The sequence below is a fragment of the Teleopsis dalmanni genome, chromosome 1 (assembly GCF_002237135.1).
Source record: "Teleopsis dalmanni isolate 2A chromosome 1, ASM223713v2, whole genome shotgun sequence".
NCBI classification, from domain to species: domain Eukaryota; kingdom Metazoa; phylum Arthropoda; class Insecta; order Diptera; family Diopsidae; genus Teleopsis; species Teleopsis dalmanni.
This window is the reverse complement of record NC_051846.1, coordinates 201,196,435-201,224,170: the sequence shown is the minus strand read 5'-3', so window position 1 is coordinate 201,224,170 and position 27,736 is coordinate 201,196,435. Positions and strand designations below refer to the sequence as shown.

At 28.9% G+C, this 27,736-nt stretch overlaps 5 protein-coding genes and 2 long non-coding RNA genes across 7 annotated transcripts; 6 read left to right on the top strand and 1 right to left on the bottom strand.

The window, feature by feature from the left end:
* The first annotated feature begins 3,305 nt into the window (after window positions 1-3,305).
* Window positions 3,306-4,942, top strand: LOC119671339. The gene is made up of 4 exons (XM_038081924.1): window positions 3,306-3,444; window positions 3,559-3,750; window positions 4,203-4,282; window positions 4,348-4,942. Exons 1-4 carry the CDS (start codon window positions 3,391-3,393, stop codon window positions 4,865-4,867), a joined length of 846 nt encoding a protein of 281 aa, XP_037937852.1. The 5' UTR covers window positions 3,306-3,390; the 3' UTR covers window positions 4,868-4,942.
* A 702-nt stretch (window positions 4,943-5,644) lies between these two features.
* LOC119671338 lies at window positions 5,645-7,181 on the bottom strand. The gene is made up of 7 exons (XR_005251808.1): window positions 7,073-7,181; window positions 6,862-6,999; window positions 6,621-6,715; window positions 6,407-6,565; window positions 6,178-6,346; window positions 5,954-6,120; window positions 5,645-5,896 (listed from the first exon to the last, which is right to left on the bottom strand). It is a non-coding gene; the product is annotated as an uncharacterized LOC119671338 (long non-coding RNA).
* Window positions 7,182-7,912: 731 nt separating this feature from the next.
* On the top strand, window positions 7,913-9,254 carry LOC119671337. Its single transcript, XR_005251807.1, has 7 exons — window positions 7,913-8,019; window positions 8,093-8,230; window positions 8,377-8,471; window positions 8,527-8,685; window positions 8,746-8,914; window positions 8,972-9,138; window positions 9,196-9,254. It is a non-coding gene; the product is annotated as an uncharacterized LOC119671337 (long non-coding RNA).
* An 867-nt stretch (window positions 9,255-10,121) lies between these two features.
* LOC119667062 lies at window positions 10,122-12,068 on the top strand. The gene is made up of 4 exons (XM_038076346.1): window positions 10,122-10,172; window positions 10,246-10,531; window positions 10,594-11,265; window positions 11,383-12,068. Exons 1-4 carry the CDS (start codon window positions 10,122-10,124, stop codon window positions 12,066-12,068), a joined length of 1,695 nt encoding a protein of 564 aa, XP_037932274.1.
* A 3,413-nt stretch (window positions 12,069-15,481) lies between these two features.
* LOC119671336 (probable serine/threonine-protein kinase yakA) lies at window positions 15,482-16,929 on the top strand. Its single transcript, XM_038081923.1, has 2 exons — window positions 15,482-15,568; window positions 15,642-16,929. The coding sequence occupies exons 1-2, from the start codon at window positions 15,506-15,508 to the stop codon at window positions 16,863-16,865; spliced, it is 1,287 nt and encodes a 428-aa protein (XP_037937851.1). The 5' UTR covers window positions 15,482-15,505; the 3' UTR covers window positions 16,866-16,929.
* Window positions 16,930-19,983: 3,054 nt separating this feature from the next.
* LOC119671335 (chorion protein S36-like) lies at window positions 19,984-20,965 on the top strand. The gene is made up of 2 exons (XM_038081922.1): window positions 19,984-20,065; window positions 20,152-20,965. Exons 1-2 carry the CDS (start codon window positions 20,021-20,023, stop codon window positions 20,908-20,910), a joined length of 804 nt encoding a protein of 267 aa, XP_037937850.1. The 5' UTR covers window positions 19,984-20,020; the 3' UTR covers window positions 20,911-20,965.
* A 2,642-nt stretch (window positions 20,966-23,607) lies between these two features.
* On the top strand, window positions 23,608-24,587 carry LOC119671334 (chorion protein S38). Its single transcript, XM_038081921.1, has 2 exons — window positions 23,608-23,741; window positions 23,818-24,587. The coding sequence occupies exons 1-2, from the start codon at window positions 23,697-23,699 to the stop codon at window positions 24,505-24,507; spliced, it is 735 nt and encodes a 244-aa protein (XP_037937849.1). The 5' UTR covers window positions 23,608-23,696; the 3' UTR covers window positions 24,508-24,587.
* The last annotated feature ends 3,149 nt before the right edge of the window (window positions 24,588-27,736 follow it).

Below are 27,736 nucleotides of genomic sequence, written 5' to 3'. Positions count from 1 at the left end.
ACAAGATACCAATAAGTAATTATTTACCTTAACTTTTAACTTTTTAAACTCACAGAATAAGTATAAGTAATTACTATTAATTAATAGTTTTCTCTAAGTAATTACTTATACTTATTCTATGAGTTAAAAGAGTAAGTTTAATTGAGACATTTCAAGAATTAATCTCATTTTTTTATTAAAATAATTAAGTAATAAACAATTATTTTACTGAATGTGGTATCAGCTCTTGTTATCATTTTGGTAAACCTATTGAAGCTTTAAAATATCAACAGTTCCATTTCCATATTCTAACAAACGGTAATAAAATTACTCGTGTTTTTCACATGTAGCTCACTCACAAAATATTCTTATCATAAAGAGCCTTGTGGCCAGGGAAGATCAATGACTTAACACGTCACTGATATCACAGTCTGAATGTGAATGTGTTACTAGGCGAAGATTTTATGAAGACCTTGAATAAAACACTTGTTGGGTCCTCCTTTAAATGTCTTTCAATTTAATAATAGTCATGTTTTGATTTATTTATTTTTATGAAAAATTAAACCTATATATCATAAAAGAGTGAAGTAAATTGAAACTGCGGAAAACATTGCTCTAGATACTTTCTGCTGACCTAGTTTGTCATAAAAACAAAAATTTTTTTAATATTTACATTTTTATTTGTTTCAATAAATACTATTTTAAATTTCAAAAATTTGTTGACTCAATTGATAATAATTTTTTTTTTCAAAATTGCACTAAATACTGAATAAAAAATTGGACTTTAGCTGACATGAAACTTTTAAAAGTAAATGACACATTTTTAATGCAATTCTCCGTGACTGTGCTACTTCAAAGTAAACACCGATTTAACAGCTTATAGTTTCATATCATATATTTTATTAAATAAATATATAAATATAATAATGTAAAATATTTTTAATGATATTAATCAAAGCATATCAACTGAAATAGTTTCGTATGCATATGGGTCGCAAATCAATGAAATATGAGATTATTTTAAAAACAGCTTTATATTATATAAACAATATTATATGACAGTTTATCAGGGTCTGGCGATAGATTGATAAACTCACTTGTATAGAAATCTGTTCTATTAAGCGGGCTGCATTTTGGAATGACTCTAAAATATAGGCCATGTTGTGTTTCTTTGATCTTATCAATTAACAAATAAACATAAGAAATCATAATTATTGTATGTGGAGATTACGACTTTTTTAAGTAAAGAATTTACACATAAATGAAAAAAGAGTCTCGAAATTATTTCGCCCAGAAGAATTTATGTAATAACTCCTGCATAAAAACCTGCGGTAATTCTTAGTTTAATCTGAAAGCTTTTTGGATATTGTATTAAATACTTAAGTTATTGCAAATAAGTATCTTTTATTTTATCTTTTCTGAATGTTTAATCATTTCGTTGTGATTCCACGTCTTGAGTTGTAAGCCATTTAGAAATGTTGATATATTGATTATTTTGATGACTAGTTCTCTATTTTCGTCTACTCTATTTTTCTATTTTAGTAGCTATAAACTCTAACTACAACACTATTTCTAATATATAAATAAATGTTATTTGTCAATATATTCAAGTTTACAATTTACTAAGCTCATATTCTATATTCCAATGACTTCTTCACATTTTGATGCTGTGTTACAAATTTCTATATATTCAGAAGACACATTTTTCTATTAACTTTATCAAATTATCTATACATTATTTGAAACTTCCATAAACCTTTTGCATAATTATTACATTTTATAACATTTAAGTTATATGTTCAATTTCTGAAATGGTACGAAGAACATAGATAGAGATCAGGTTAAGAGAAACTGCATATTGGAAGATCAAGAAGTAATATTAAATGATATAATGTTTCGGATAAAATCTATTACTTTATTTTCTAAAAAAAATTCTGAAAAATTTGGAATCTGGTTTAAATTCCTACAGATAACTTACTGATATGGTATATACTTCGCATGCCCATATCATCGGAATTAATATATCACAATTCAAGAGAACCATTTCTTTATTGGCATGCTTTTTATTATGAAATATTAGTTCACCCACATATTTAAAAGGGCACCATAGTCTCATGTGCTCACACAAATGACAACGACCACAACACTATAATCCATATTATAATCACATGAGAACAATCCAACTGATTGATCCTATTGCCTACTCGTTGTGCCAAACAGCGCTTGCACTAAAAGTACACTATTTAATAGGTAGGCATAAATCCGCCTATTGTCAAATTTTTCAAGGAAATAAGTGGAAAATACTACTGATTCATTTTGTCATTATCTATTTGTCGCACACTATCAGTATTTCAGTTACAAAGTGCTTTAATTTGGAATTATATCATTAATTTCTATTATTTTCTAAAGTATCTTCTGAACTGTCGATATGAGTAATTTCAATGTAGTCAATTCATAAAATTAACCCATTAATTTTATAGTTCGATTAATGATAGGTTTTGGTTTACATTACCTTGTTCTCTAGATTTTCTGCGAATATGTTGTTTACATTATTAAGTTATGCGATATAATCGTCAAGAATAGCTTATTTTAATACGCTAATAAAATAAAATTAAATGGTCTATTTATGAATTGCATAATTATCTGTAAAAGTTTTATATATCAAAGTTTCCAAAAATAAAAAACTTTAATCTAATCTAACTATAGAAAAGAGTAATTAGATACTATGTACTCGTATATTTAAAATAATAGATTAAAACTTCCTATGATAAAAAAATATAAAAAATTATCGTTTTTATAAATGCATAAATTTTTTCTCATATTAAATAAATCAAAATACATATTTTCGAATTTTATACAACGTTATAAATACTAAATTAACAATCTGTAGTAACAAACGTATTCTGCATAAAACATATGAAAAACATTGCTGTCTGTGAAATGCGGCAATTGAGTCTCTTGTAGTTCGAATATCAAAAGATCATTTAGCATTCATTCGCTACAAGAAAAGTGAGTTAAGTAATTTCTTTCTTGGAATATGAAATTTAGAACTACTGTTCTCTGTTTTTACTTTTTATAAGAACTCGCTATATGTAAATCTATAGTTTAATTATCACTTCAAGGTGAAGAACAAAAAGTCACATATCATGGAAATGATTTCTCTTTTTATGCAGAAACTCAAAGCAGAAAGAACTCAGAATGCATTTCACTACAGAGACTATTTAAGCTCTTCTTTATCTAATTTGACAATCATTTAAAAGCATCAAACATCAGGTAGACCCAGATCAGTCGTTTTTTTGTATAAGTGCAGCAGAGTAACTTGTAGTAAAAAAAACAGTACAGAGTTGTTCAGAATCGTTTTATGTAAAATTTATTTCGAAACATTTTGTTGATAATTTTTAATTTAACACCATGAAATTTGGCGCTTTGCTGGTTTCAGCAGCATTAATCTGCATTATTTTACAGGTGAATAATAAACTTAGAGTTAAAAACGAAACGATTTTAAGAAGATTATTATCATACAAAATATTTTAAAGTTCTATGTTATAATGTGTAATATCTGTGATCTTGTGTCTGCAGGTCAAAGCCGCTTGTATATGCAATGAGAAGGGTACAGATTACTGTGAGGGCTGCAATTCACGACGAATTGTGCGTCCTAAACATAAAAACTATGATAGCAGCACTGATTTGGATTTGCCACCAATTGGTGATACCTGTTGGTGTAGCAAAGTTAAGGTTGAACCTGCATCATTACCTAAACCATGCCAAAAAGTACGTGATCCCTTTGATTGGTTAGCCAGTCTAAATAATTTGTTTAAACGTAAATTCCTTGAGGCAGCCATTAACACGAAATGCATTGGTCTAGATCGTATGCATAAGCGTCTCAACGTATTGGAACGTATTAGTGACGCTATGCCTCCAATCAACTAAGTGACTAACTATATCCACTAACTTGTTAATACCAAAAAAAAAAAATTAAAAAGACTTAAAATTCATACAAAAAACTAAAACCAAAAAAATTAAAATTAACTGTAAAAATATTTCATAATTTTCACGATATATAAACAACTCGCATTCTGCATCAATATCAAGCTGATCATTATCATACATCATACTCAGTTGTACGTGTGATTAACCTAAAATGAGTAAAGTGTTTGTAATTTTAAACTGCGGTTAGAAATTTCAAAATTAATTATAAATTCTCTTTAAATACTTCCGTTTAGCATAAGACACCTTCTTGTGGCTGTAACAATTCTCCCGTTTATGAAGACAGTGTTCCAGCTTCTTCATATCCCATGCCTGAGTGAGTATTTGCAAAGCTTTATAAATTTTCAACCCATTAATTAATAAAGTGAAACTTTTATTTAGTGTTAAATATGTGTCAACAAAACCAAAAGATGACTCTCCAGCAGCTGATCCCATTAGCATTGGTTTGGCAATGAAGGCAGGCAAATCAATTGGAGTGCCTGAAGCAAAACTTTCCTATGGTTTCATACAAAAACCTCTTGATGGTCTTAAGAAAATTTATTTCTCCAGTGTTCCAGAAGAAAATCTTTACAAACTTAAAAGCGATGTTATCACATTAAAGAAACGTACACAAAAACCGTGCGCAGAAGAGTATGAAGAAGAAATGGTTGAAGAAGAGGAAGAGAACGATGAAGATGAAGAGCAACCACATCTAACATATAAACAATTAGGTTATGCTGCAGAAGAATTCAAAAATCCTAAGTTCCGTAAAGTGTCTTCACGTTATTATGCCGAAAATGAAGAGAAAGAAACACCATATAAAACAGAGGTCGATTGTGGTTACAAGCCTGGGCGTGTTGCTTCCTACCGCAAGACGAAAACTCGTGGCGATATCAATGATTACTATGGACGCACCTATTAACTACAGTTCCATTGACTTGAATGCAGACAATAATTATGATTACTCCTTAACATAAGCTATGTTTTTTTAACTAAAGAAATATTGTACAGAAAAATTTTGTAATACAAATGCATATTTATTCTTAAGTTTATTAAATAAAACTGTTTAGTTGCAGTTGATTTATGCATAGCGTTGCGTAGACGACTCTAGTTAAATTTAAAATCAATTTTTAGCTTAAACCTTTATTTACAATTTCGTATTATTCAAAATATTAACTGAGGAAAGTTTAATGAAAGCTGATATATGTTTATAATATTGCTTATTAGATCATAAGGCTATGCTAGTTTATTCTTTAAATATTTATGTATTCTTTTCATTTGTAACTAATAGTTGGTATCCCCTTTTTTTTGCTCTCTAATATTTTTAGCTAAGGTTAAATCAGATTTTTTGAAAAAATCAGATTTACACTACGTAAGCACTGGACAGTAACAAAGCTGATGTAAATCGATTACTTTACCTCCTTCAAAACTGCTAGAAGAGCTATTATAGGAGAATATTCATTCTTTTAGTATAGATTTCATCCCGATATTAACCCATTATTCTAAAAAAAAATTCATAAATACTTCGTTTCAAGATGCCATTATTAATTATTCCAAAAGTATATATAAAAACAATTGTGCTACATTCTATAAAACTATTTGAATAACCATTATTATAACCATTATCTTTTTCTTTTCATTATAAACTTAATTGGGATCAATTATATTAAATAAATAAATGTCATTAACGCTTACAAACTAATTTATTAAATATTATGTTAACCAACAATTTTTATTTGATTGATTACTGATAACATTTATGCCTCACTCATGGGGCAATCTCCGCAAATATGCATTAACTCGTTCAAAATAAATGTACCAGTAAAATCCCAATTTTCTCATCACACGGTAGCCATCCATTTCCAATAATTAAAAATCGAATAAGTCCATTATTATATTTTTAAATTCAATTGATCCAGTAACCTTCCTTATTACCAGATCGATTAGAAGACTAAGAAAATAATATATTTTATTTGATTTTCTTTAAAATTATGAAATGTGCATTTACCATTATGTATGGGGTGTATATTACATATTCTCTAATATTTTTTTCAATTACAACTTTGTTATCATTAAAAGTTTAAGATTTTTTATATTGACGTGAGTTGGTAGAAATTGGTTAGTTACAAAACTATCTTAGGTTGTAGGTATTCAGTTTATTCGGTAGCCTAAAGACTAAGCAAAAATTTATTTTATTAAAAATGTTTTAACTAAACTATCAGTAGTTTTTACCATATAGCATGTCAAATCATCCTCACATCAGCGTATGAACAGCTCTATCCGTTGTCACCATAAAACCATAAAATGTTGGTAAATCATTCTGTTTGGGAATTGAAGAAATGGAAATGTTTAGGAGGAATTACATTCCCAAAAACCTTACGTTACCAGAATAATCAGTAGGCTTAACAAAAATATTCAAATGCTTAGTTAATATTTTTTACAATTATACAGCATTATTTACCATATGGCATGTCCTCGAATGTATCATCACATTTGGGTTTTGGCTAAATGTTTAGATTAATTGTGACGCTTTATATCCAGTTCATTGTTTTTTGAGTTAAATAATCTCACAATCGAGAATTAAATTTTTTTAGTAGTTCAATCGACCCATTACTAAATACTAAATAAAAATTTATATACTTCGAAATCTTCAAAAATTATAAATCTCTTCTTACCATGTAGTACGTGTTAGTACTAGTTTTCACTGCTTAACAACTTCAACATATGGAACCACTTCGAAATATTGTTGAAAATTTACAAATATTATTGCCTAAAATTAATTTGATTAAATATGCTTATTCTTACGTACTGTTACTAAATAAATAAATGTAAAATTGATTCCTTGGTAGTCAGTAATTGCTTGTTTATATTTTGATAATTACAACTATTTCGAAGAGATGCAAAAATCTAACTCACCGCTTCGTAACTTAATTGGGTTTTTAAGTAAATTTTTTCTTTCGGACAGATATTCATGCATACTTAGCACTAGTCTGTAAGATGTTCCTTACATGTAATTCATTTTTTTGTGAGATACACGTATTTAATAATTATATTCTAGAACAAAAATCAAGTAAGAAAAACCCATTAGAAATAAGAAAACCCAGCTTATTTTAACATATCTACTTACGGGGAAAGAATTCTTAGTTCCTCAAACTATTCCTCTTGACTCATTAGAACAAAGCTTTAAAAAATTTTGATTTAAAGGCCGAATAATATTTGTTTAATTATCTTAATAATAAATGTAACTAACAAAGAAAAAATAATTTTACTTTAACATATCGATTTTTTGTTCAAATCTAAGCCTACTAATCGAAAAATTTATAAATTAATTTTAAATATACTGTCTACAGGTAATGGAAAAAACAATGAAAGCAAAGGTTGAATTGCTATAAATAAATAAATAATTTTGAATAAATTAAATAAATGTAGTCAGTGTTCCTAAATCCCTTAGACTATATAGTTAGCTATACATATTTAATTAAAATGAGAGAGTATTCTTGCAAACTCATGATAGGTGTTGGTGGCAGCAGAGTTCCTCTTCAGTCCAAGTATCGCGGTTTTTTTTTACATATACCTTGTAATAAAATTAAAGAATTTTTTGTTATTATTTTTTAAGAGATTTTATCTACTGATTCATTGGTATGCATTTATTTATATTACTATTAAGAAACCTCTGCAATATAATAACATGCTCCAATTTCTAATACAGTTTAATTACATTATAATAATTTCATTAAAGTTTATTGAGTTAAATTCTTATAGCATTTTCGATGCCATTATATTATAATTTCGGGAATATTTATTTGATTCATTCAAAATTATTTATAGCATTTAAATCTTTGTCCATTACCTGTAGACAGTAAATTTAAAATTAGACTTAAAACTTTTTCGATTAGTAGGCTTAGATTTGAACAAAAAATCGATATGTTAAAGTAAAATTATTTTTTCTTTGTTAGTTACATTTATTATTAAGATAATTAAACAAATATTATTCGGCCTTTAAATCAAAATTTTTTAAAGCTTTGTTCTAATGAGTCAAGAGGAATAGTTTGAGGAACTAAGAATTCTTTCCCCGTAAGTAGATATGTTAAAATAAGCTGGGTTTTCTTATTTCTAATGGGTTTTTCTTACTTGATTTTTGTTCTAGAATATAATTATTAAATACGTGTATCTCACAAAAAAATGAATTACATGTAAGGAACATCTTACAGACTAGTGCTAAGTATGCATGAATATCTGTCCGAAAGAAAAAATTTACTTAAAAACCCAATTAAGTTACGAAGCGGTGAGTTAGATTTTTGCATCTCTTCGAAATAGTTGTAATTATCAAAATATAAACAAGCAATTACTGACTACCAAGGAATCAATTTTACATTTATTTATTTAGTAACAGTACGTAAGAATAAGCATATTTAATCAAATTAATTTTAGGCAATAATATTTGTAAATTTTCAACAATATTTCGAAGTGGTTCCATATGTTGAAGTTGTTAAGCAGTGAAAACTAGTACTAACACGTACTACATGGTAAGAAGAGATTTATAATTTTTGAAGATTTCGAAGTATATAAATTTTTATTTAGTATTTAGTAATGGGTCGATTGAACTACTAAAAAAATTTAATTCTCGATTGTGAGATTATTTAACTCAAAAAACAATGAACTGGATATAAAGCGTCACAATTAATCTAAACATTTAGCCAAAACCCAAATGTGATGATACATTCGAGGACATGCCATATGGTAAATAATGCTGTATAATTGTAAAAAATATTAACTAAGCATTTGAATATTTTTGTTAAGCCTACTGATTATTCTGGTAACGTAAGGTTTTTGGGAATGTAATTCCTCCTAAACATTTCCATTTCTTCAATTCCCAAACAGAATGATTTACCAACATTTTATGGTTTTATGGTGACAACGGATAGAGCTGTTCATACGCTGATGTGAGGATGATTTGACATGCTATATGGTAAAAACTACTGATAGTTTAGTTAAAACATTTTTAATAAAATAAATTTTTGCTTAGTCTTTAGGCTACCGAATAAACTGAATACCTACAACCTAAGATAGTTTTGTAACTAACCAATTTCTACCAACTCACGTCAATATAAAAAATCTTAAACTTTTAATGATAACAAAGTTGTAATTGAAAAAAATATTAGAGAATATGTAATATACACCCCATACATAATGGTAAATGCACATTTCATAATTTTAAAGAAAATCAAATAAAATATATTATTTTCTTAGTCTTCTAATCGATCTGGTAATAAGGAAGGTTACTGGATCAATTGAATTTAAAAATATAATAATGGACTTATTCGATTTTTAATTATTGGAAATGGATGGCTACCGTGTGATGAGAAAATTGGGATTTTACTGGTACATTTATTTTGAGCGAATTAATGCATATTTGCGGAGATTGACTCATGAGTGAGGCATAAATGTTATCAGTAATCAATCAAATAAAAATTGTTGGTTAACATAATATTTAATAAATTAAATATATAAATATATGTATTTAAAAAGAGTATGGATAATATTATACCGTAAGTTGTAGAATCAATCTATGGAAAATGCTAGCTATGTCTCTAACACTTCATTAACCCTGTAGCAGTAAATTACATTTTTATTACTAATAAGATTAATTTAAAGACTGGACTTATCAATATATCCCATATCACAATGATTTAATAGCAAATACAATAATACGATTTTTCAATAACATTCATTAGCCCCATTGTTCCAGCAACATATATATACCTACATATATGTCTAACAGTCCATAAATCTCATATTTCGCACCCGACTGTATTAAATCTAGACTATACTACACCAATGAGTTACCCGTACATTTTTAGAACAAATGTGAATCTTATTGAAAGAAAAAAGCACGTTGTGCATTAATTAAAAAAATATGAAAAATGAGAGAAAGACTATAGAATTTTTTGAAAGGTCAGCGAAAGCTTAATTTTACCGGGTATTACATATTTAAACACAATATACAAGATACAAAACATGAAGCACTCCAAGTTCAAGAACAAATAAAAATCAAGTTCATGTTTGTTTTTGAAAGTTTAGAAAAGCATTAAGATTATATAAAGCGAAGACCGATGCGTTTCTTGACTTAGTAGAATTAGCTTCATACGAGAGCAAGACCGCCATACCCAAAGAATATGTCGGTTTCAATGAAATTGGTGTGGTTTATGTGCCTTTGGTTAAGTGCCGTAAGTGTACAAAAACAAATTATAATTCAGTTTTCCATTATTAGATAATAAATGCATATATTTATGTAAATAGTTTACTTATGTATATTGTGCACCTTACGAAGTAGTGTACACCGGTGACAGCTGTGATTGCCCATCGAAATTGAACTACCAAGTGAATGTGCCAAAAATATCGAAAACGAAAAAATATCGACCAAGCGAATATGGCTATAGTATAGATGTTCCAGTGCAAGCCGCCAAGGCAAAAGTTACATATTCATTTGATTTTCAAGTTGAAGAACCAAAACCACCAAAGCCTGTACCCCAAAAAAATTTGAAATTATTTGCAAAAGTCGATCGTGTAATTATAAAGAAAAATGGTAAGTTATAAATTGTTACCTAAGCATTGCACACAAATTTCAACTTAATGGTTCTTTTGAAGACTGCGAAGACACGTCTGGATCATCAGGTCAAAACCCAACATATTCTTCTTGTAATTGTGGCCAATGCGGTGTCACTAAACCACTTTATAGGTATGTATATAAGCGCGAAACACCCTGCAAGTGTCAGAAAACGAATTGTAAATGTAACTCAAATCCTCCAATCGCAATACGTTATGTTAGACTAACGAAACCAACATTAGGCTTGATTGGTAGTCCCAATGCTTTCAATTTCATAGAAAATACAAGGGAAATAGCTCCAAATATTGATACATTCAAATTAATCAGAGCAGTCGATGATGATATGTATGATGAACCTAATAATATAAGACGTAAACGGGATATACAACGTGTCTTTTATCGACCACGTAAATTTGGTGCAGAGCGTCCTGGACGATTTGTGAAGAAATATCACAAAAACTTATCGGATAAAGAACGCGGCCTATTTGATTTACGACTTTTTGCAGATCCAAAAACAAAAAAATCTAAACGCAAAAATAAAAAGGTGCCATCATCACGTCTTTACTCAAGAATTGTTAAACGTGACATTAAAGGTGAGTACGACCTTTTAGAAAAAGAACGTGAGCAAATGGATTTAACATTGCCAGAAATTATACAGTTTATGCCGGAAACATTACAACCAAACTATAAGAGAGGTCAATGTCATTTTGGTTGTACATCATCACCACAAACACAAAAATCTAATGAAGAGGTAGAGGCAACAACACCAGATTCTACAGAAGCTGAAAAAGAAAATATGAAACAAAATGAACCGAAAAATGAAATGAAAGATAATGAAGATAAATCCAAAGAAAATAGTATACAAAGTACTTACACAAAACGTAACGCCGGTCAATATTTATTGCCTTCTAAAGAAACTACAACAGATGAAAAGCGTACTGATACTAACCGATACTCTAAATCTTCACAACCCAAAAAAGCACTTCAACCAAACCAGCCTCAACCAAACCAGCCTCAACCAAACTTATATGCACCGCCGCAGCCTAAAACTATATACACAAGTTTTCATAATCCCTACAATAGAGATGGTTTAGGTATGATTGTGTCTGCTTCTTCAGTATCCGACCGTTCTGGGATTCCATTACAATATGCTGGCGAGCTACACAGTTTAGGTAATGCATACAAAGTACCGTTGCAAATTTCAGCACCTATTGTTGGTGCACGCCATTATCCAGTCCAGCATGTATCAAATGAAGAGCTGGATAAAATTATTGCCGACATCGTTTATCGACATCCAGACTTTATTGATGCGACCTCACATTACGGTGGTGCGTTAGTAGATCCCGAACCAGTGCAAGCAGAACAAACGAAGGATTTTTTGCAGAAACTTATTGAGGGCCGTTTGAGTTCATTATTCCATCGAGAACATATACCACGAAACTTACGAAATTACAATAACCCATTTTCCACCTACAGTTCACCTCCAGTCATTAACTACCATTCATCACTTTATTAGCCTTAAAAATACGTTAATGTGTAGATATAAGCATACATTCGGTTTAGTTATTAATTAAATAGTTTTGTAATAATAGTTATTTAGTCTGAATAAAAAAATTTAAATAATTTATATTATGTTTTTGACGCTTTTTACTTTTTTATTATTTCTTTTAGTTGCAGCCGCGGCTACTGATGGTTTAGAAAATTTTAGAAGCATTAATGAAAATTGGATTAAGCCACAATTACGTTTTCAAAGTTTGCAGAATTCATTTAATTTAATAAAATTTCAGCAATTTCATATAAATTAAATATAAATTTTTTATACAAAAAAAATTTTGCTGAAGTTTTATTTTTTATATTTATAACGTAATTGAGACTTTATTTGCATTAATGCTTGGTTAAGAAATTAAATAATTAATAAGGTCAAAAAATTATATGAATCATGAATCATTATAAACCTCTTTTAAAAATTTGATTATTAGAATTTCAAGACACTTTTGTTTTTCATAGGAATATATTAATAAAACTTCCATTTTGCAGAAGGCATGACTCCTTCAAACCCTTAAAAACAGGAGCCCATTGTGATAGATAGCATAGGCATAATGTTAAAATAATAGCTCTCTGCGATTTATTGGTTGTATAGAATTCAGTCTTTTGTATAATCAATTTAATGAAATATAAATATGTACTTATAATTGAACTCATAAAGAATGAAAAACATGATTGTTAAAAAAAATATACCGAAAACGATGTCTGATTAGTAAAAATATAAGTTAAAAGATTCATTAGCATATGCGGCACATAGAAGGCTAGACCACTGTACTTAGAAAAGTGTACTGAGTTTTTATAAGTTTTTATTGTTATATTTCAGTTTTCCCTGAAGATGACTATCGAAAATAGTCGAAATATCGGAAAAATTATTTTTAATAAAATATAAATGATTTTTAAATATAAATAATAAATTAGCCCGATAACAAATTATTATAATATGTTATATATTGGTAAATAGAGAAGACATAAATTTACGAATGCTAATATAACAAAAAAGATATTTTTTTTATTTTCATACTATTACTATAAAATAGTACTTGCAAATGATTGTATTTCTGTGGGTTCCTCCATCACACTATTCTGTATTTGAAGCCTATTCCTAACACCTTTTTCTCACGAAAAATCAACATAAATCTTCTTTTAATATCCAACTTTGCATTATATGTTTTTTATATAGAGTTCTATGTCTATTTTCGTACGAAATTATGTTAGTAGTAGAATTAAGAACAAAAGTATTAAAAAATATTAAAAACCGGTGTTAGGAATTTATCTTGGAGTCTCACATAGAGAGAAAGCTATATCTAAAGACTGTAATAGAGATTTTTTCGGATTAAGATATTGTGTACCAAAGTTGTTCCCATCTAAAGCTTACAGGCACATCTTTTCAATAATAATTTATTTCTGTATATGAGATAATATTTCTTAAATTATCGTACATCATTAAACCTGCTAAATATGTTTTTATTTAGTTCACATTTTTTACCTGTATGAGTATAAAGAGTATAATTGTTGCAATTTATTGTTATTTTAATTTATTAATGTCTGAATAACTGATCGATATAAGTACATGTATAGATATATAGTATCTTAAGACTTTGAATAGTCGCAGAATTATGCAACTCAGTCTCAGAAGATACACAACTAGTGGGTTTTATATCACTAATATTGAATTGATTTTTAAGTTTGAAGATTTCAAGTTTGTAATTGAAGAGCTAAAGGTTAAAATTTATTATTTATTCAAAATTATGTAGGTATAATTTCTTCCAAGAATAATATTCTGAACAACTTAAAGAATGGGAATGATTAAGATACTGAAAATTGAATTTGATATGAAAAAGCAAATTTTTTTTTTTATAAATCAAAGAACCTAACATATCAGACAAAAATTTAATATATTAAAATCTGTTATTTAATATGTTTAGTTATCATTTAATAGATAATAATAAAAATACATTTGTTAGTTAAGAATTTGTAAACTGCATAATCTATTTAAGTTACTTCACTTCTTAAAAGTGTGCACGAAGTGACATTTTATGATATTTTATAATGTAGGGCCTGTAGACGTCTATGACGACTAATGAAGACGATTAAGAAGAATATAAGAGGAACTCTTTCACTATTCACAAAAAAAAAAGCAAACCCAAAGGGAAACTTTTCGAACTGCAATGACATATGAAGTATCTGTCTTAGTACCTAAACTTTGTATTAAAAAAAAATTAATTATTAATAAAAAAAATAAATTATTTTTAAAAAATAAAATATATTATTAAAAATAAATAATAAAAAAAAAATAAATTAAAGTGTAAGTAATTAATCTTAAGATTCAGATTTCCTCAGTCCTACAAAACTCACTTCATAAAAAGTAGTAAGATTTCAGAGAAAATCTGTTATATATATCTATTATTTATATATACTGGTAAAACTGCAATTCCACTTTTATTTAGATTTTAAAAAGTAAATAGAAAATTATTTGGATGATCTGTCACTAGTTATTATGCGAATATTGCTAAATTCTTCATAGGTATATCTGGAATTTTTTAGCTGTAAATTTTTGTAACTAACAGCATCTAGTATATATATCGAATTTATAAATTGATCTCCAAACGACGATTAACAACCAGATGTGACAGATGTTGTTAGTGGTAGCTTTTACGTAAAAATCTGCTACTTTAAAACTTTATATCTCGAGAATTAAGCTACAACGTCATATAGCGTAATGGAAAAAGTTTCTCTAAATACTGAAATTTATCAAAATCGGTTGTAAATCATTACATCCGGGAAATCGGTATCGTATCGGAAAGTCTAATAAATGTAAATATAAGCATATTAAATTTTATATAGAGCTTGCTCTAATTGCAGTCCAATAACAATCTATAACTGTTTTAAAATTTTTATTTATATTAGCTGAATTGAAAGTACACGCAAAACAATAAATTTTGTACTTTAATTGAATGATTAGTGCAGAAGGCCACTAGATTTCAATAACAAACAAAATTAGTACTATATTTTAAAAATTTTAAATAATTCAAGCCCACAATCATATATTAAATTTATGAAATTCCATTACATATATTAGAGTACATCGAGTACGCACTGTGAAGGTCTTGAAACTTAAATACATATTATTTTCCGCACTAAACATGTGTAATCTTAACAAATACTAGTCTTAGCTTATTAACGGCTAATAGAAGTTAGTCTATATAATTGCAAAACTTGAATGAAAATATATCACGTCTCTTCCGAAACTAAACGCCAAATAAGCAGATTTATTTTTATTAATCTAGCGAACCACAGATGAAGCGATATATTTAAGACAAATTCATATGAAAAACATCATCAGTTAATAATGAGAATGCATTAAGTGAAAACTTTTTGTTTTGTTTTTCTTTGTTGAAGAAAGCAGATATGATTTTGCCGCAAAAGTTATGGCAACTAGTCTTAGTTTTGGCATTTCTTTTAGTGCAGCAGGTAATACTTTTTCTTATTATAAAGTGAAAAAAAATTTGATTTAAAATAAATTTCCATTTTTTATTTTGAATAGTACTGCGCTGCGGTTGGCACTACTGAAAACCCTTATCAAACCAATGCCGGAATTGATAAAAATTTTGAAGTAATCGATGTGGCGCATCAGAATCTTAATGGCAATAAGCTGCAAACTGGTCAAACTACACGTATTTTCACTGCTGGCAACGTAGACGATAATTTCTGGTTAAAGCATTTAGGAGATGACTTCAAACATGCGATACACCTTAATGTAGGTAACAATAATTCTCCTAGTAGCGGATACAACCTCACCAATGATGGCACACCATATAAAATCGAACACGAATACCTAACGAATGTAAACCCAGTGCAATATAGCGCAACCAAACAGAATGAACAACCAAGCAATCAAGCCTATATAAAATCCTCAAATAGCAGCTTTCCACATTATTTGAGCGCAAACAGTAATAATACATCAACGATGGGAGAGACAAAACAAACACCTAACATCAATTTAGATAATACACAAAGTAAGCCATTCGAACAAGTATTTACTCTTGATCACTCAGGTATTAATTTAGCACAACGTTTTTATGATCCAAAAACATTTGATATACCATCTAATTCGCAAAACAATAAATACTCACAATATGATCAATTGAGACCTATTTCTCCAAAATTTAACCAACAATATTATCAACAGAAAGAGCTTGCGAATATTGTCACTAGTAATATTAACTCAGCTAAACAGAGTTCACCAGTTGTAATTACTTTACCCGATACACGAAAAGAAGTGCAGCATTATGGTGACAGCGAGAAGGCTGTAGTTGTCAAGTTACCACCAGTAATATATCACAGTAAACCCCTATATACACAAGAATCTACACACAACTCCAAAGATAACCAACAGAAACACACAAATACACATTTACAAAGCACTCAAGAAAAAACTAACACAAATACACAACACTCACAAACATATAAACAACATCAAAACTATCCACAACTCAAACATACACAAGAACACAATCAGAAACCAGAATCCCATCAACCGACATACAATGCACAATATAGAGGAGACTCGTATCACCCATCAACAAGTGACATACAAAAATCCTACCAACACCAAGCAAGTAGTCATGACAAGACTCATAAGGAAGTGCGGTACACAGCCAGTAAACAGTCCAACACCGCTATTTATGGCAATAGCCAGAAAGATTCTGTTCATGGTGCAACAAATGATTATAAACGTCCTAGCCGGGCAATCGAATATCTGTATTAGTAGGTTTTCTAAATAACCCAGATTTAAGTTAAGCTATTCAAATTATGCAGACGATATGACTGATTTGAACAAAGATATGTGTTAAACAATAAAGATTTTTATATAAAAAATTCAAAATATTTTAATTGATAAATTATTTATTAATAAGTTCGTAATTAAAATTAATTAAATACAATACAAAATTAAAAAAAATTAAAAATGGCTTGTGTTCAGTGTCTTAAAACAATTTAATTGGTAGAGATTGGCGTGCTTACCATATATTGTGTTTAAGTTGATAGTTTAAATATATCTTTAAAAAAATTACATACCACATAAACTTTGTGGAATCTTAGAAAAATTAGTGATATTCAAACTTATTCCAATATTTTTAATTATTTTTAAATAAATTCTTGTATGTTAATTTGAAGTTAACACCATCGATGGCTTGGAAATTTTAATAATTAAAAAAAATCCAACAAAGTATTTATATTTATTCTAAAGTCTGGTGCTTACAATCATAGATAAAATACCATAGTTCACCATCAGTAGAATGTAAATTCCGTTGATATAAAACTATGCAAATTATCTATTAAATCCATTTACGTTAACTTATATATTATAAGACAGACTTTTCAACTAAAATAGATATTTACACTACTATGTTCCAGTTGATATTATAAGATTTTATGGTAAATGGTGGTTAGAATGTTTATCAATTTGATTAGCTCTCATTTATACTACATATATGATTACTAATAGTTTAGAGAAAATATATAATAAATATGTAGTAATATTTATAAATTAATTAAACACTTCTTTCATAAAAACTATTTTTTATCGAATACAATTATGAGTATAGTTAAAAGTATGCAACTATCATCTAAGATACTAGTGTAGAAAAAAGAAAATATGATGAGTTTATTAGCAACACCCCAAATCACCCAAATATCTTATCGTAAATAAACCTATAACTCTTCTAAAGTGAAAAATAATTATGACAACGACTTTCGAGAAATATTATTAACTCTTTTGAAGCAGTCTAAGACATTCAAGACTACAATTTTGCAAAAATCTAGAAATCATAATAAACATGAGTTTATTAGCAACACCCCAAATTACCCAAACATCTTATCATAAATATCTTCTAAGGTGAAAAATAATTCTGACATCAACTTCCGAGAAGTGTTTTCAACTCTTTTCAAGCAATATAAGACGTTTAAGACCACAACTTTACAACAATCTAATTTTTATCAGGGGTCTGTCTATACTTTTTCAAAAAGACAACTTAAAGTAAATAAAACTATTCTGGTTCAACTAGTATTTACGCATAGACTATATAAATTTGTCTATAGTATATAGCAGTGGCGGAGCTAGACCAACTCCCTTTAAACCCCCTTTATAACCCAGTTGTAAAAGTAAATAAGTTACATTCACTAATACTTACTAAAGATTAATAATATTAAATAAATAATTAAATAGAGAAGAAAGGCTATAGGGTCTTTCTGCGACCGTAACACCATAAACAATCTTTGGATGGACAATGTTCCGTGTAATTCAACAGTGGAAAAAGTGTTAGTGGCGCAGCACAAAAAGTTGTGGTCAACATTATTACGACTATATCTATTTTCGATCTACCCAAAGTTTCGCATAGTTCATTCGTATGTGAAATTGTTGCTACTGTATGAGTGTATGGTTGAGGCTTAATAACGTTTCAAATTGACCCAATCACTCATCAATCTTTAACAATAGAGGTGGCTAAAAAGAAATACCATTGTGAAATTTTTTGAGTACATTTATTAAATGTGAAATAAACACAGTGGTTTAAATACACGCTGAGCAAAGTAAACATAATCAACTTGACCCCAAACCTGAAGTGAAACAATTTACTTGTATGAACATGAACTTCTTTAATAATTATGTTTCTCAAGACCCCACCCTTTATTGAAAAATAAATAAATAATAATGATCAGTATGACTTCAAAGTATCTATTCTCAGCGGTGATTTTCCTATGGCGCAATTAATGAAGGATAGAAAGCCCTATGTGTGTGTATACTGTATCACAAAAAAGATTGGGGCATACTTACATGTACTTTAAATCGAAAGGGTACTAGGTTTAAACAAATTATAAGGACTCTGTGATGCACTAGAAGTAAGTGATAGAATAAAGAAATATATACAATTTTAAAATATATATTAAATTAGAGGAAGCATGTATGGCAATATTAGTGACTTCTGTTGATGTTAAATATAATATAAAAATCAAATAATTTAATTAACATATATTAACATTTTATAAAACACTTTCCGATACTGTACTTAATATATGAGATATATTATTTGTTTTAATATTAGCATAATGCTATGTTTATATCTTTTTGATAGTAACATTTTAAAAAGCGTTAATTCTAGAACTCTACTCTCATGCTAGGTTCCTACATAAAGGATGTTAAAAACTTGGTAAAAATTGAAAGTAAAGAATAAAGTGAAGTTTCTGTTCTTTATGCGTTAATTTATTATTTAATGTTTATTTCTAGTAACAAATTCACAAACGTATATAGGTTTAAGTACAACTAAAGTGTAAGAATTTGCCTCAAATATTTTAGTACTAAAATATTAAATAAAGTTAACTATTAATATCAGCACAAAACATTTATCTCGGTATTTTAATAAAGTGTTTAAATAGATAAACATGTAAATAAGTACTTTGAATTCATCTGCAAACATTTTGAAGAACAATTTGAAGAAATCTGAAATATAGTATTATTAAAAAAATATAAAAAAATTAAATTTCATCAGAAAACACAAGAAACAAGAGACATTGTAAATCTCGAATGAGAATGTCGGTTAGCAGATACATTGCATAGTATTCATTGCAAAAATTGAAATTAAAGATTTGTATCAGAATTGATTACAGTGAGCACAACTAAATTGATTACCGGAAATACTAAAGAGTTTTCTTTGCAAACATCATAGCAGTCTGACCATTACTTAAGATAGTCAGTATGTACGAAAAAAGTTTATCTATTATTTTGGAGAAATGTGATTGACATAGAAATCACGTACCTAGTAACCATAAAAGTGAACTCATATATAAAAAGCTTCAAGTTCATAAATTACCACAAGTAGTTGATGTGTAGACTATAGCGTACGGTCCCACTTAGCAAATACAAACACAATGAAAACGTATTATTTGTTAGCACTTTTCGCCGTTGCAGTGCCGGTAGGTTTAAGTTATAAATTTTATAAATTTATATGAAATATTTAAATAAAATTGTACATATATTAATTATGCAATTCGTATTACAGTATGTGGCCGCATCTTATGGACCTGCACCCAATCCCGGTTACGTCTCAAACTTACCAGGAGGTGCAAGCAATTTGGATGATCTTGTACAAGCTGCCACTGGTGGATCACAGCAATCAGTCAGTTCAATCACAAAACCAGCTGAAGTGCAACCCACATTAGTTGAACAAGCTCGTCTAAATAACGCACAAGCTCAATTGCATGCTTTGAATGCCAACCCCACATATAAAAATATGCGTGACTCAGATGCTATTGCTGAATCCTTGGCTACAAATAACTTGGCTTCAAACATCCGTCGCGGAAATATTAACCTTGTTGCACCAAATATTGTTGATCAAGGTATCTTCCGTTCCGTTTTGGTACCATCTGGTCCAAACAACCATAATGTAATTGCTACCCAACCATTGCCACCAATTGTTGTCAACCAACCAGGTGCTCCACCACAACAAGTTAGCAGTGGTCCACCAGCTGTTGTCAAGGCTGCACCAGTCATCTACAAAATTAAGCCATCTGTCATCTATCAACAAGAAATTATTAACAAAGTGCCAACTCCACTCAGCTTGAACCCAGTCTACGTTAAAGTATACAAACCAGGCAAGAAAATCGATACCCCTGTTGCTCCAGTTGTGCAACCAGTACATAACTATGCTGCTCCCAATTATGGTGCTGCTTCCAGTTCTGCTTCATCAGCTAGCGATAGCTATGCTAACCAAGCTCAATACGCTCCTCAAGCTCCAGCCTATGCTCCACCAACTTACTAATTTGATAATAGCTCAAATTATAAAAATTGAGGGATGTCTTTATAAAATGGCTTCATTTTGCACATAAAATTTTATAATAATTTTTATACAATAAATAATTTTAAAAAAATTAAATACTATCTCTATTTTAATATGAACATTAGGCTTAAGTTAATTAAATATATACTTGTATTCAAATATTCGTATATATAAAAGAATATAAAGTCAGGTTAGAAACCTTTACATAGAGAAAATATTACTGGATATACGATGCAGTTAACATAACATAGAACATATATAAGTTAGTATTATATATATTCATATCATATTATATATATTAGTATATAAGAAAGACATTAAATATTTATTTACCAGACATTAGATCAAAAAAAAAAAATAATTGACAGGCTCAAGAAAAAAAATATCTTTGATGATGATTCAACTATATGATTAATAGAAAGCTTAATCGCGTGCTGAATACAAACCTAGCATTTCCAACAAAAGCCGTGTTTTAGTCAGTACCAAGTCAGTAAATTACCAGTCTTATATCATATACCATATATATCATATTTCCATCCATGACATCAGGACTAAAGGCAATATAGTGCAGATCAGATTAGATCAGTATAGATGAGCTGTTTCAATTATTATATATATCCTGTTTGTTTCACTATTAATTGGCACACAATTTTTTTTCTTAAAATAATACAAGTGAATTCCTAAAATATTATCCACTATAATTCACACTAAATAGGTACATTAGTAGTAATGAGAAAACACCTTGAATATTTGCTTATTAAAAAAAGAATACATTATAGTTTATTTTAGAATAAATAATTTAGAAATCGAATAATCAAGTTAAGCGTTGAATATTTTTTCATAGTTACCTTACAATACTTAACACAAATTAAGTTGTATATCAAAATATTCTGAATTGTTAACAATCTCCTAGTCAAAATATAATACTATATTATGAAACTATGTATAAGTTAAGATATAAGATATATATATAAGTTAAGCATCTGAATTACAGTATATAATTTTAGAATTAATTATATACTTATTCAAGTAGGCTTTGGTATGTAAGGCCGCCCTTTCCATCTAACCTCACCTATATATCTATTTATATGTACTCATTAGTAATAAACTGATATACAATTATACTTATTTCTTTATATTATAAATTTATATTTATGTTAATATATATTTTTATTATAATAATAATTTATATTTATTTAAATTTTTATTATAATTATAGTTTATATAATTATTTATATTCTTATTATAATTTATATATTAATTAATTATATTATAATTATTTTAACCAAGTCACTGTTTATAATTTTATTCTTATAATTTCTTAATATTATATATTTAAAGAATATTTTAAGAAATTCCATTTTTAAGTTAATAAAAGAGACTACTTCCCGATGAAGTCTACGATTAATCTTAATTAACACCTTCTTTAAAAATTAGTAGATCTACATATTTATACATTTTATAATAACAAAAACAATTGATTTTATTTCAAATAATTAAATTTTGTAATAAAAGTTATTTAAATATAATTAATAATAAAAATATATGTAAGTTAAAGTGATTAAAATGATATTTAATCGATTTGCTCGTATTGTCATATCAAGAAGAAAATCTCTAATATAATATAGGATCTCAAGCGATACTGAACTATAGGACGACATAACACAGGGCTGTGCTTGTCTAATCAGAACTAATATAAATTATTTTTGCTACTGCCCGATGGCGAGACAGTTAAGCGTCTATCATGTTATTGTCTGAGCTTAGCTATATTCAATCTCCAGTCTGGAAATCCCCCATATACTTGAGTTTATCAATACGTGTGACTATTAAAAACAACTATATAGTTAATTAGGTAGATTCCACTTTTTCTATTTACCTACCACTTCTGTTAGAGATTGACAGTCCATTAGGACTATAGAATAACAACCATATATATATATATGAATTAAGTTTTTAATAAGGTGTACATCATAAAGTTAAATAGTGTTAAATAAATAAATTTAACACCAGTTAAATTAAGTTAAATAGTTCCTTCTATTTTGTTAATTTATAAATTGGAAACCACATGTTTCATAAGTCATCAATGCACAATATTTTGTATCTTAAAAATATGTAAGGAATATCCAAAAAAAAAAGGCGCAGTATCTTTGACATATAAGGAAATTTATAAAATAATTGCATATTGAAGTAAAATACTATTCTATAATAATATATTAATAAGAAAACTTTTAAAATAATCTCTTTAAAGTCTGATAAACCAAATTCGATATCCAAAATGTGCAGATTTATCGACACAAATATTCTATATAGCAAGATACCTTATGATGAAATGGTGGTTAGGAAGTATAGAATATTCATAAACAACAAAGATTAGATTGTGGGACTCTAAATCGTGGCAGTAGAGAAAATAAATGACAAGACTACATCTTAAGATAGTTTAAATCAAAAACATGCATATGTTTATATCAGAAGTACGTATCTTGGCAACAATTTGAAATGAAAGCATTTAAAGAATATAACAGCTCTAACCGGTAAAAATGTTGTACCCACATAAATGTCACGTAATCGCAAACTCTCACAAAAGATTTGCGGAATTAATTACATAGGTGAATGCAAACATATTTAAAGAATTGATGCTTACCGAAATACAACAGAAGTAACAGTTGCCTTGAGAAAGTAGCACAGCAGCATAAAAGCGTACTAACTCAGAAGCTAAACAAATCTAACCTGCTGAAAAAATAAGAATCTATAGATTCTCCTAAACAAACATGAATCGTTTCAACTACTTAATAGCGCTTACAGTTGCCTTAGCTGTACGTATAGTATAAACTGAACTTTTAATAATATTAAAATTTTAATTTATTAAATTTTTTTTATTTCATTTTTTAGGCAATTGGCCCAGTATATAGTAGCTATGGTGCTCAAGTGCCAGCCGTTGAACCCAGCTATGCTGCTCCTGTTGCATATGGTGTACCTAACAAAAATGTACCATACTCTCCTGCCAATACACGCGGTAACACTGTTACCTCATCGATTACTTATCCACAAAACAAGGGTGAAATTTTAATTCATCGTCCAGCCGCCATCATTGTTAAACGTCCACCAACCAAAGTGTTGGTAAATCATCCCCCACTAGTAGTCAGACCAGCTCCAGTTGTATTACACAAACCACCAGCAGTTGTATTGCGCAAGGTTCTCGTCAAACATCACCCACGCCCAGTCAAAGTAGAACCTGTATACGTTAATGTTGTCAAACCACCAGCAGAAAAATATTTCGTCAATGAGAAACAACAACAATTGGCTGGTGCTCAATTACCCTCAGTTCCAGTTGGATTCGCACCCATCGGTAATCTCCCAGCAAGTGCTGCAGCCAGCGCTGATGGTAGTTTGAGCTCAGGCTTAGCCGGTTTATCAGGTCTTGGTAATTCTCCTGCTGCTGCTGCAGCTGGTCCTGCTGGCGCTTCTGCTAATACTGGAGGTTATCAACTTTTACCAGGCAGCCACGGTCTTGCTAGTTTAGCTGGTATTACTGGTCAAGGTGGTTATGCTCCATCTCCATATGGTGCACCAAACTACTAAACAACATCTCATAGGTTGTTGTAATTAATTACAACTTAAAAAATTCCTACGAAAAGGCGATTTGTCTTTTTATTTAACTGACTAAGATATTTTTACATACTTTATACTGCGCGTTTACCGCAAATAAAACAATTTTTAAAAAAAATATTTATTTTATTATTTTAAGCACACGCATATAATATTATATATAGTAAAAATAGTGAAAGGCATACTCAGAATTTTATTAAAAAGTGATTGATTGATACTAACAGAACTTTTCCAGCAAATAAAACGATTAATTTAATTGAAAATTGACTTAGAAATATAATTACCTATAATAATGACTAATTAAATTACCATTACAAATATTTTATCAGAAGATGCTATGGACCCTAGTCATAGTATCGCTAACAATAGAATATTTTTAAAACCAATTACCCTATACAAAAATATATAAATCAAATTTGGTCATTAAAACAATAAATTAAATTATAATTAAAAAGAATCCATAATAATTAAAGTGAGCAGATATAGAATGAGGTGTTTCATGAGATCACATATTTCTCCGGTAGATATATAAAGAATAATCAGATGTATTATACAGGATTTGTTGTTAAGCGATTAATTTATAAAATATGATATTAAAAAAATATTTTAAAATTTTATTTTTTTATATTTAGAGACTGAAATAAACCAAAAATAAAAACAATATATAAATAGCTATAGCATAAGTTCTAAAACTTATGAGAGGTTTGAACTTACAAATTTGATACACACACTAGTCACGAAGTATAGGTATAGACACGAAACACTGAAGAACCAATAAATTTTAGCTGCATATACGCTATACAAATAAGTTTCTAAATATTGGGAAAAAAATTTGTTATAAAAACCACGACACGATGGAAACTTTTCTTTCAGATATCCTTGAATGATATTGAACAAACATCTATTGAAGAGAGCACTCTATTGAAGCAGCATTCCTATTGAAAACCCAATCCTATTGAACACACACAATATGCACCCGTTAAAGGAACATTTTTGTTGAACGAACACAAGTGTTGAAGGGAGACCACTGTTCAAAGACATCCCTCTTAAACCACCATCCTTAATGAACAGACTGATCTGTTGAACGGACGCTTCTCTTGAGATATAGCCGCGTTGAAGGAACATTTTCGTTGAAGGTATACTACTGTTGAAGGAACACCGCTGTTAAACGAACATCTTTTGAAATGCTACCTCTATTGGATAAACACCACTTTTGAAGGTACAATCCTATTAAACGAAAACCTATTGAAGGGATACCTCTATTGAAGGATTGAATGGATACCTATATTAGAGGGACATCTCTATTGGAGGGGCACTTCTATTGGAGGGACACACCTTTTAAAGGAATACACCTATTGAAGCGAAACCCTTACTTAAGGGACAACTCTATTGAAAGGACACATCTATTGATGAGACGGTAAACGAAAAACTCCTATTGAAGGGACACCTATATTAAACAAATACCACTATTGGACCACTTTTGAGTACCTCTGCTGAGCGGACGTACAAAAATTTGGAATGGATACCCCTATTGATGAAACACCTCTGATAAATGGACTCCGTTTCTGAAGGGACCCCCGTGTTGAAGACACACCCTGTTGATGGGAAACCTAGTTGATGGCACACCCAGTTGAACTGACAGTTCGATGAAAATGATAACCCTTTTAAAGAATACCTCTTTAAAACAGATTTGCTTGTTGGTTTAACTATGTTTCTAAGACTACATTTATATTTATTTGGATAAACTTAAAACTTTTTGATTGACAAAAACCTCTCCAAAAAAGATGCAAGTTGTGTGATACTGAATATCAGCGTATTTTATTTCTTATTAACACATGATGGTAATCTCTCCGAAATGGGAACTAAAACATGAATAGTATAAAAGGAAAATTCTGATTTATGTTTAGGGCTGTTACTAGAACTTTGTGGTAGTGGCGAAGTGGACAAACTTCGACTTATGCGACAGTTCTAAATAGTGCTAGTTCTAGTTAGTTCTAATTCTATAAAAATTAATCTACTAATTTCAATTTCCTAGAAATTTGCTACGTAACCCTAATCATTTGTGAGAACAATAGAGAGTTGAGAGTTAAGATCTTATGTACTATATAAATACATCATATACATCATTGAAAAATCATAATTCATAATGAATAAAATACAATTTAAATGATAAAACAATGTTAGTTTAGCATGCAATTTTATAAAAATGTAGGTCACCCACAAAATGCAAGACAATCGCAATCGATTGTTGCTTTTGGGCGAACACATAAAAAACTTTTTATAAATTGCTTTACATTATAAATTGCTGAGCGCTTGTTCGTTTGTGCTGAAGTTTTAAATTGTACTAATATAAATTTAAAAAAAATTTATTTAAACTTTTATCGTGTAATTAATATATTCTTAAAATTCTTTTTTGGTATCGTTAACAAATTTTATGTATTCTTCTCAAGGTATTAACGTTAAAATCGGTTGAAAAGAAGTGTTACAAGTTCAAAACTAAATAAAAAATATTAACCAACTTTTTTTCACAATATGAAAAACTTTACAGCTTTTATAATTGTAATTATGTTATTATTAATTAATATTTACGCAAATGTGAGTTTCAATTTTTAATTTGAATATAATTAATAATAATTATTTCATATACTAAATTTTCTAATATGTTCCAGTCTACAGAAGCCTCTATGTACTCCAGTACTGGTAGTACTAATGCTATTAAAGAAGTAAATCGTGTTAAGAGAGAAGATAAGATAAAGCCACAAAGTTTCTTAGATCTAATATTCAGCGTGATTGATACATTACAAGCGAGCAGACGAAAGACACGCGGAAAGCGTCACAAACCTAATAACACTTAACTACTAATTATTTAAAACATATTCATTTCACAAATTCTTATAGCACCATTAATTCAAATTTCAAATAAAAATATCATAAAATTAATTATTTAAGCTAGATGCAAACTTTTATTTCTAAGCATTAAGCAGTTATTTATATTTTAAGTGTAATTTACTAAGAGTACTCAAATATGTTTTGACTTGAGATCAATAACAGACTTTAGAACACGGTAGTAAAGCTATGTTTAGTGGAAATCACGTTTTCAGCAACTTATTTTCGGTGTTGTTTTTATACAAAATTAATCTCGTGCGATCACTAGTGTTATGCCCAAATATCGGTCAAAATGTTATGAACACACTTACATGTC

What these genes read in the sequence shown, in the direction of transcription:
- LOC119671339 (XM_038081924.1), top strand. Translation starts at nt 3,391, where the DNA reads ATGAAATTTGGCGCTTTGCTGGTTTCAGCAGCATTAATCTGCATTATT. An exon ending in TAATCTGCATTATTTTACAG is followed by an intron (nt 3,445 to 3,558) that starts GTGAATAATAAA and finishes TTGTGTCTGCAG; the next exon opens with GTCAAAGCCGCTTGTATATG. An exon ending in TCTTCATATCCCATGCCTGA is followed by an intron (nt 4,283 to 4,347) that starts GTGAGTATTTGC and finishes ACTTTTATTTAG; the next exon opens with TGTTAAATATGTGTCAACAA.
- LOC119671334 (XM_038081921.1), top strand. Translation starts at nt 23,697, where the DNA reads ATGAATCGTTTCAACTACTTAATAGCGCTTACAGTTGCCTTAGCT. An exon ending in CGCTTACAGTTGCCTTAGCT is followed by an intron (nt 23,742 to 23,817) that starts GTACGTATAGTA and finishes TTCATTTTTTAG; the next exon opens with GCAATTGGCCCAGTATATAG.
- LOC119671336 (XM_038081923.1), top strand. Translation starts at nt 15,506, where the DNA reads ATGATTTTGCCGCAAAAGTTATGGCAACTAGTCTTAGTTTTGGCATTT. An exon ending in CATTTCTTTTAGTGCAGCAG is followed by an intron (nt 15,569 to 15,641) that starts GTAATACTTTTT and finishes TATTTTGAATAG; the next exon opens with TACTGCGCTGCGGTTGGCAC.
- LOC119671335 (XM_038081922.1), top strand. Translation starts at nt 20,021, where the DNA reads ATGAAAACGTATTATTTGTTAGCACTTTTCGCCGTTGCAGTGCCG. An exon ending in TTTTCGCCGTTGCAGTGCCG is followed by an intron (nt 20,066 to 20,151) that starts GTAGGTTTAAGT and finishes TTCGTATTACAG; the next exon opens with TATGTGGCCGCATCTTATGG.
- LOC119667062 (XM_038076346.1), top strand. Translation starts at nt 10,122, where the DNA reads ATGTCGGTTTCAATGAAATTGGTGTGGTTTATGTGCCTTTGGTTAAGT. An exon ending in TGTGCCTTTGGTTAAGTGCC is followed by an intron (nt 10,173 to 10,245) that starts GTAAGTGTACAA and finishes TTATGTAAATAG; the next exon opens with TTTACTTATGTATATTGTGC. An exon ending in TGTAATTATAAAGAAAAATG is followed by an intron (nt 10,532 to 10,593) that starts GTAAGTTATAAA and finishes GTTCTTTTGAAG; the next exon opens with ACTGCGAAGACACGTCTGGA.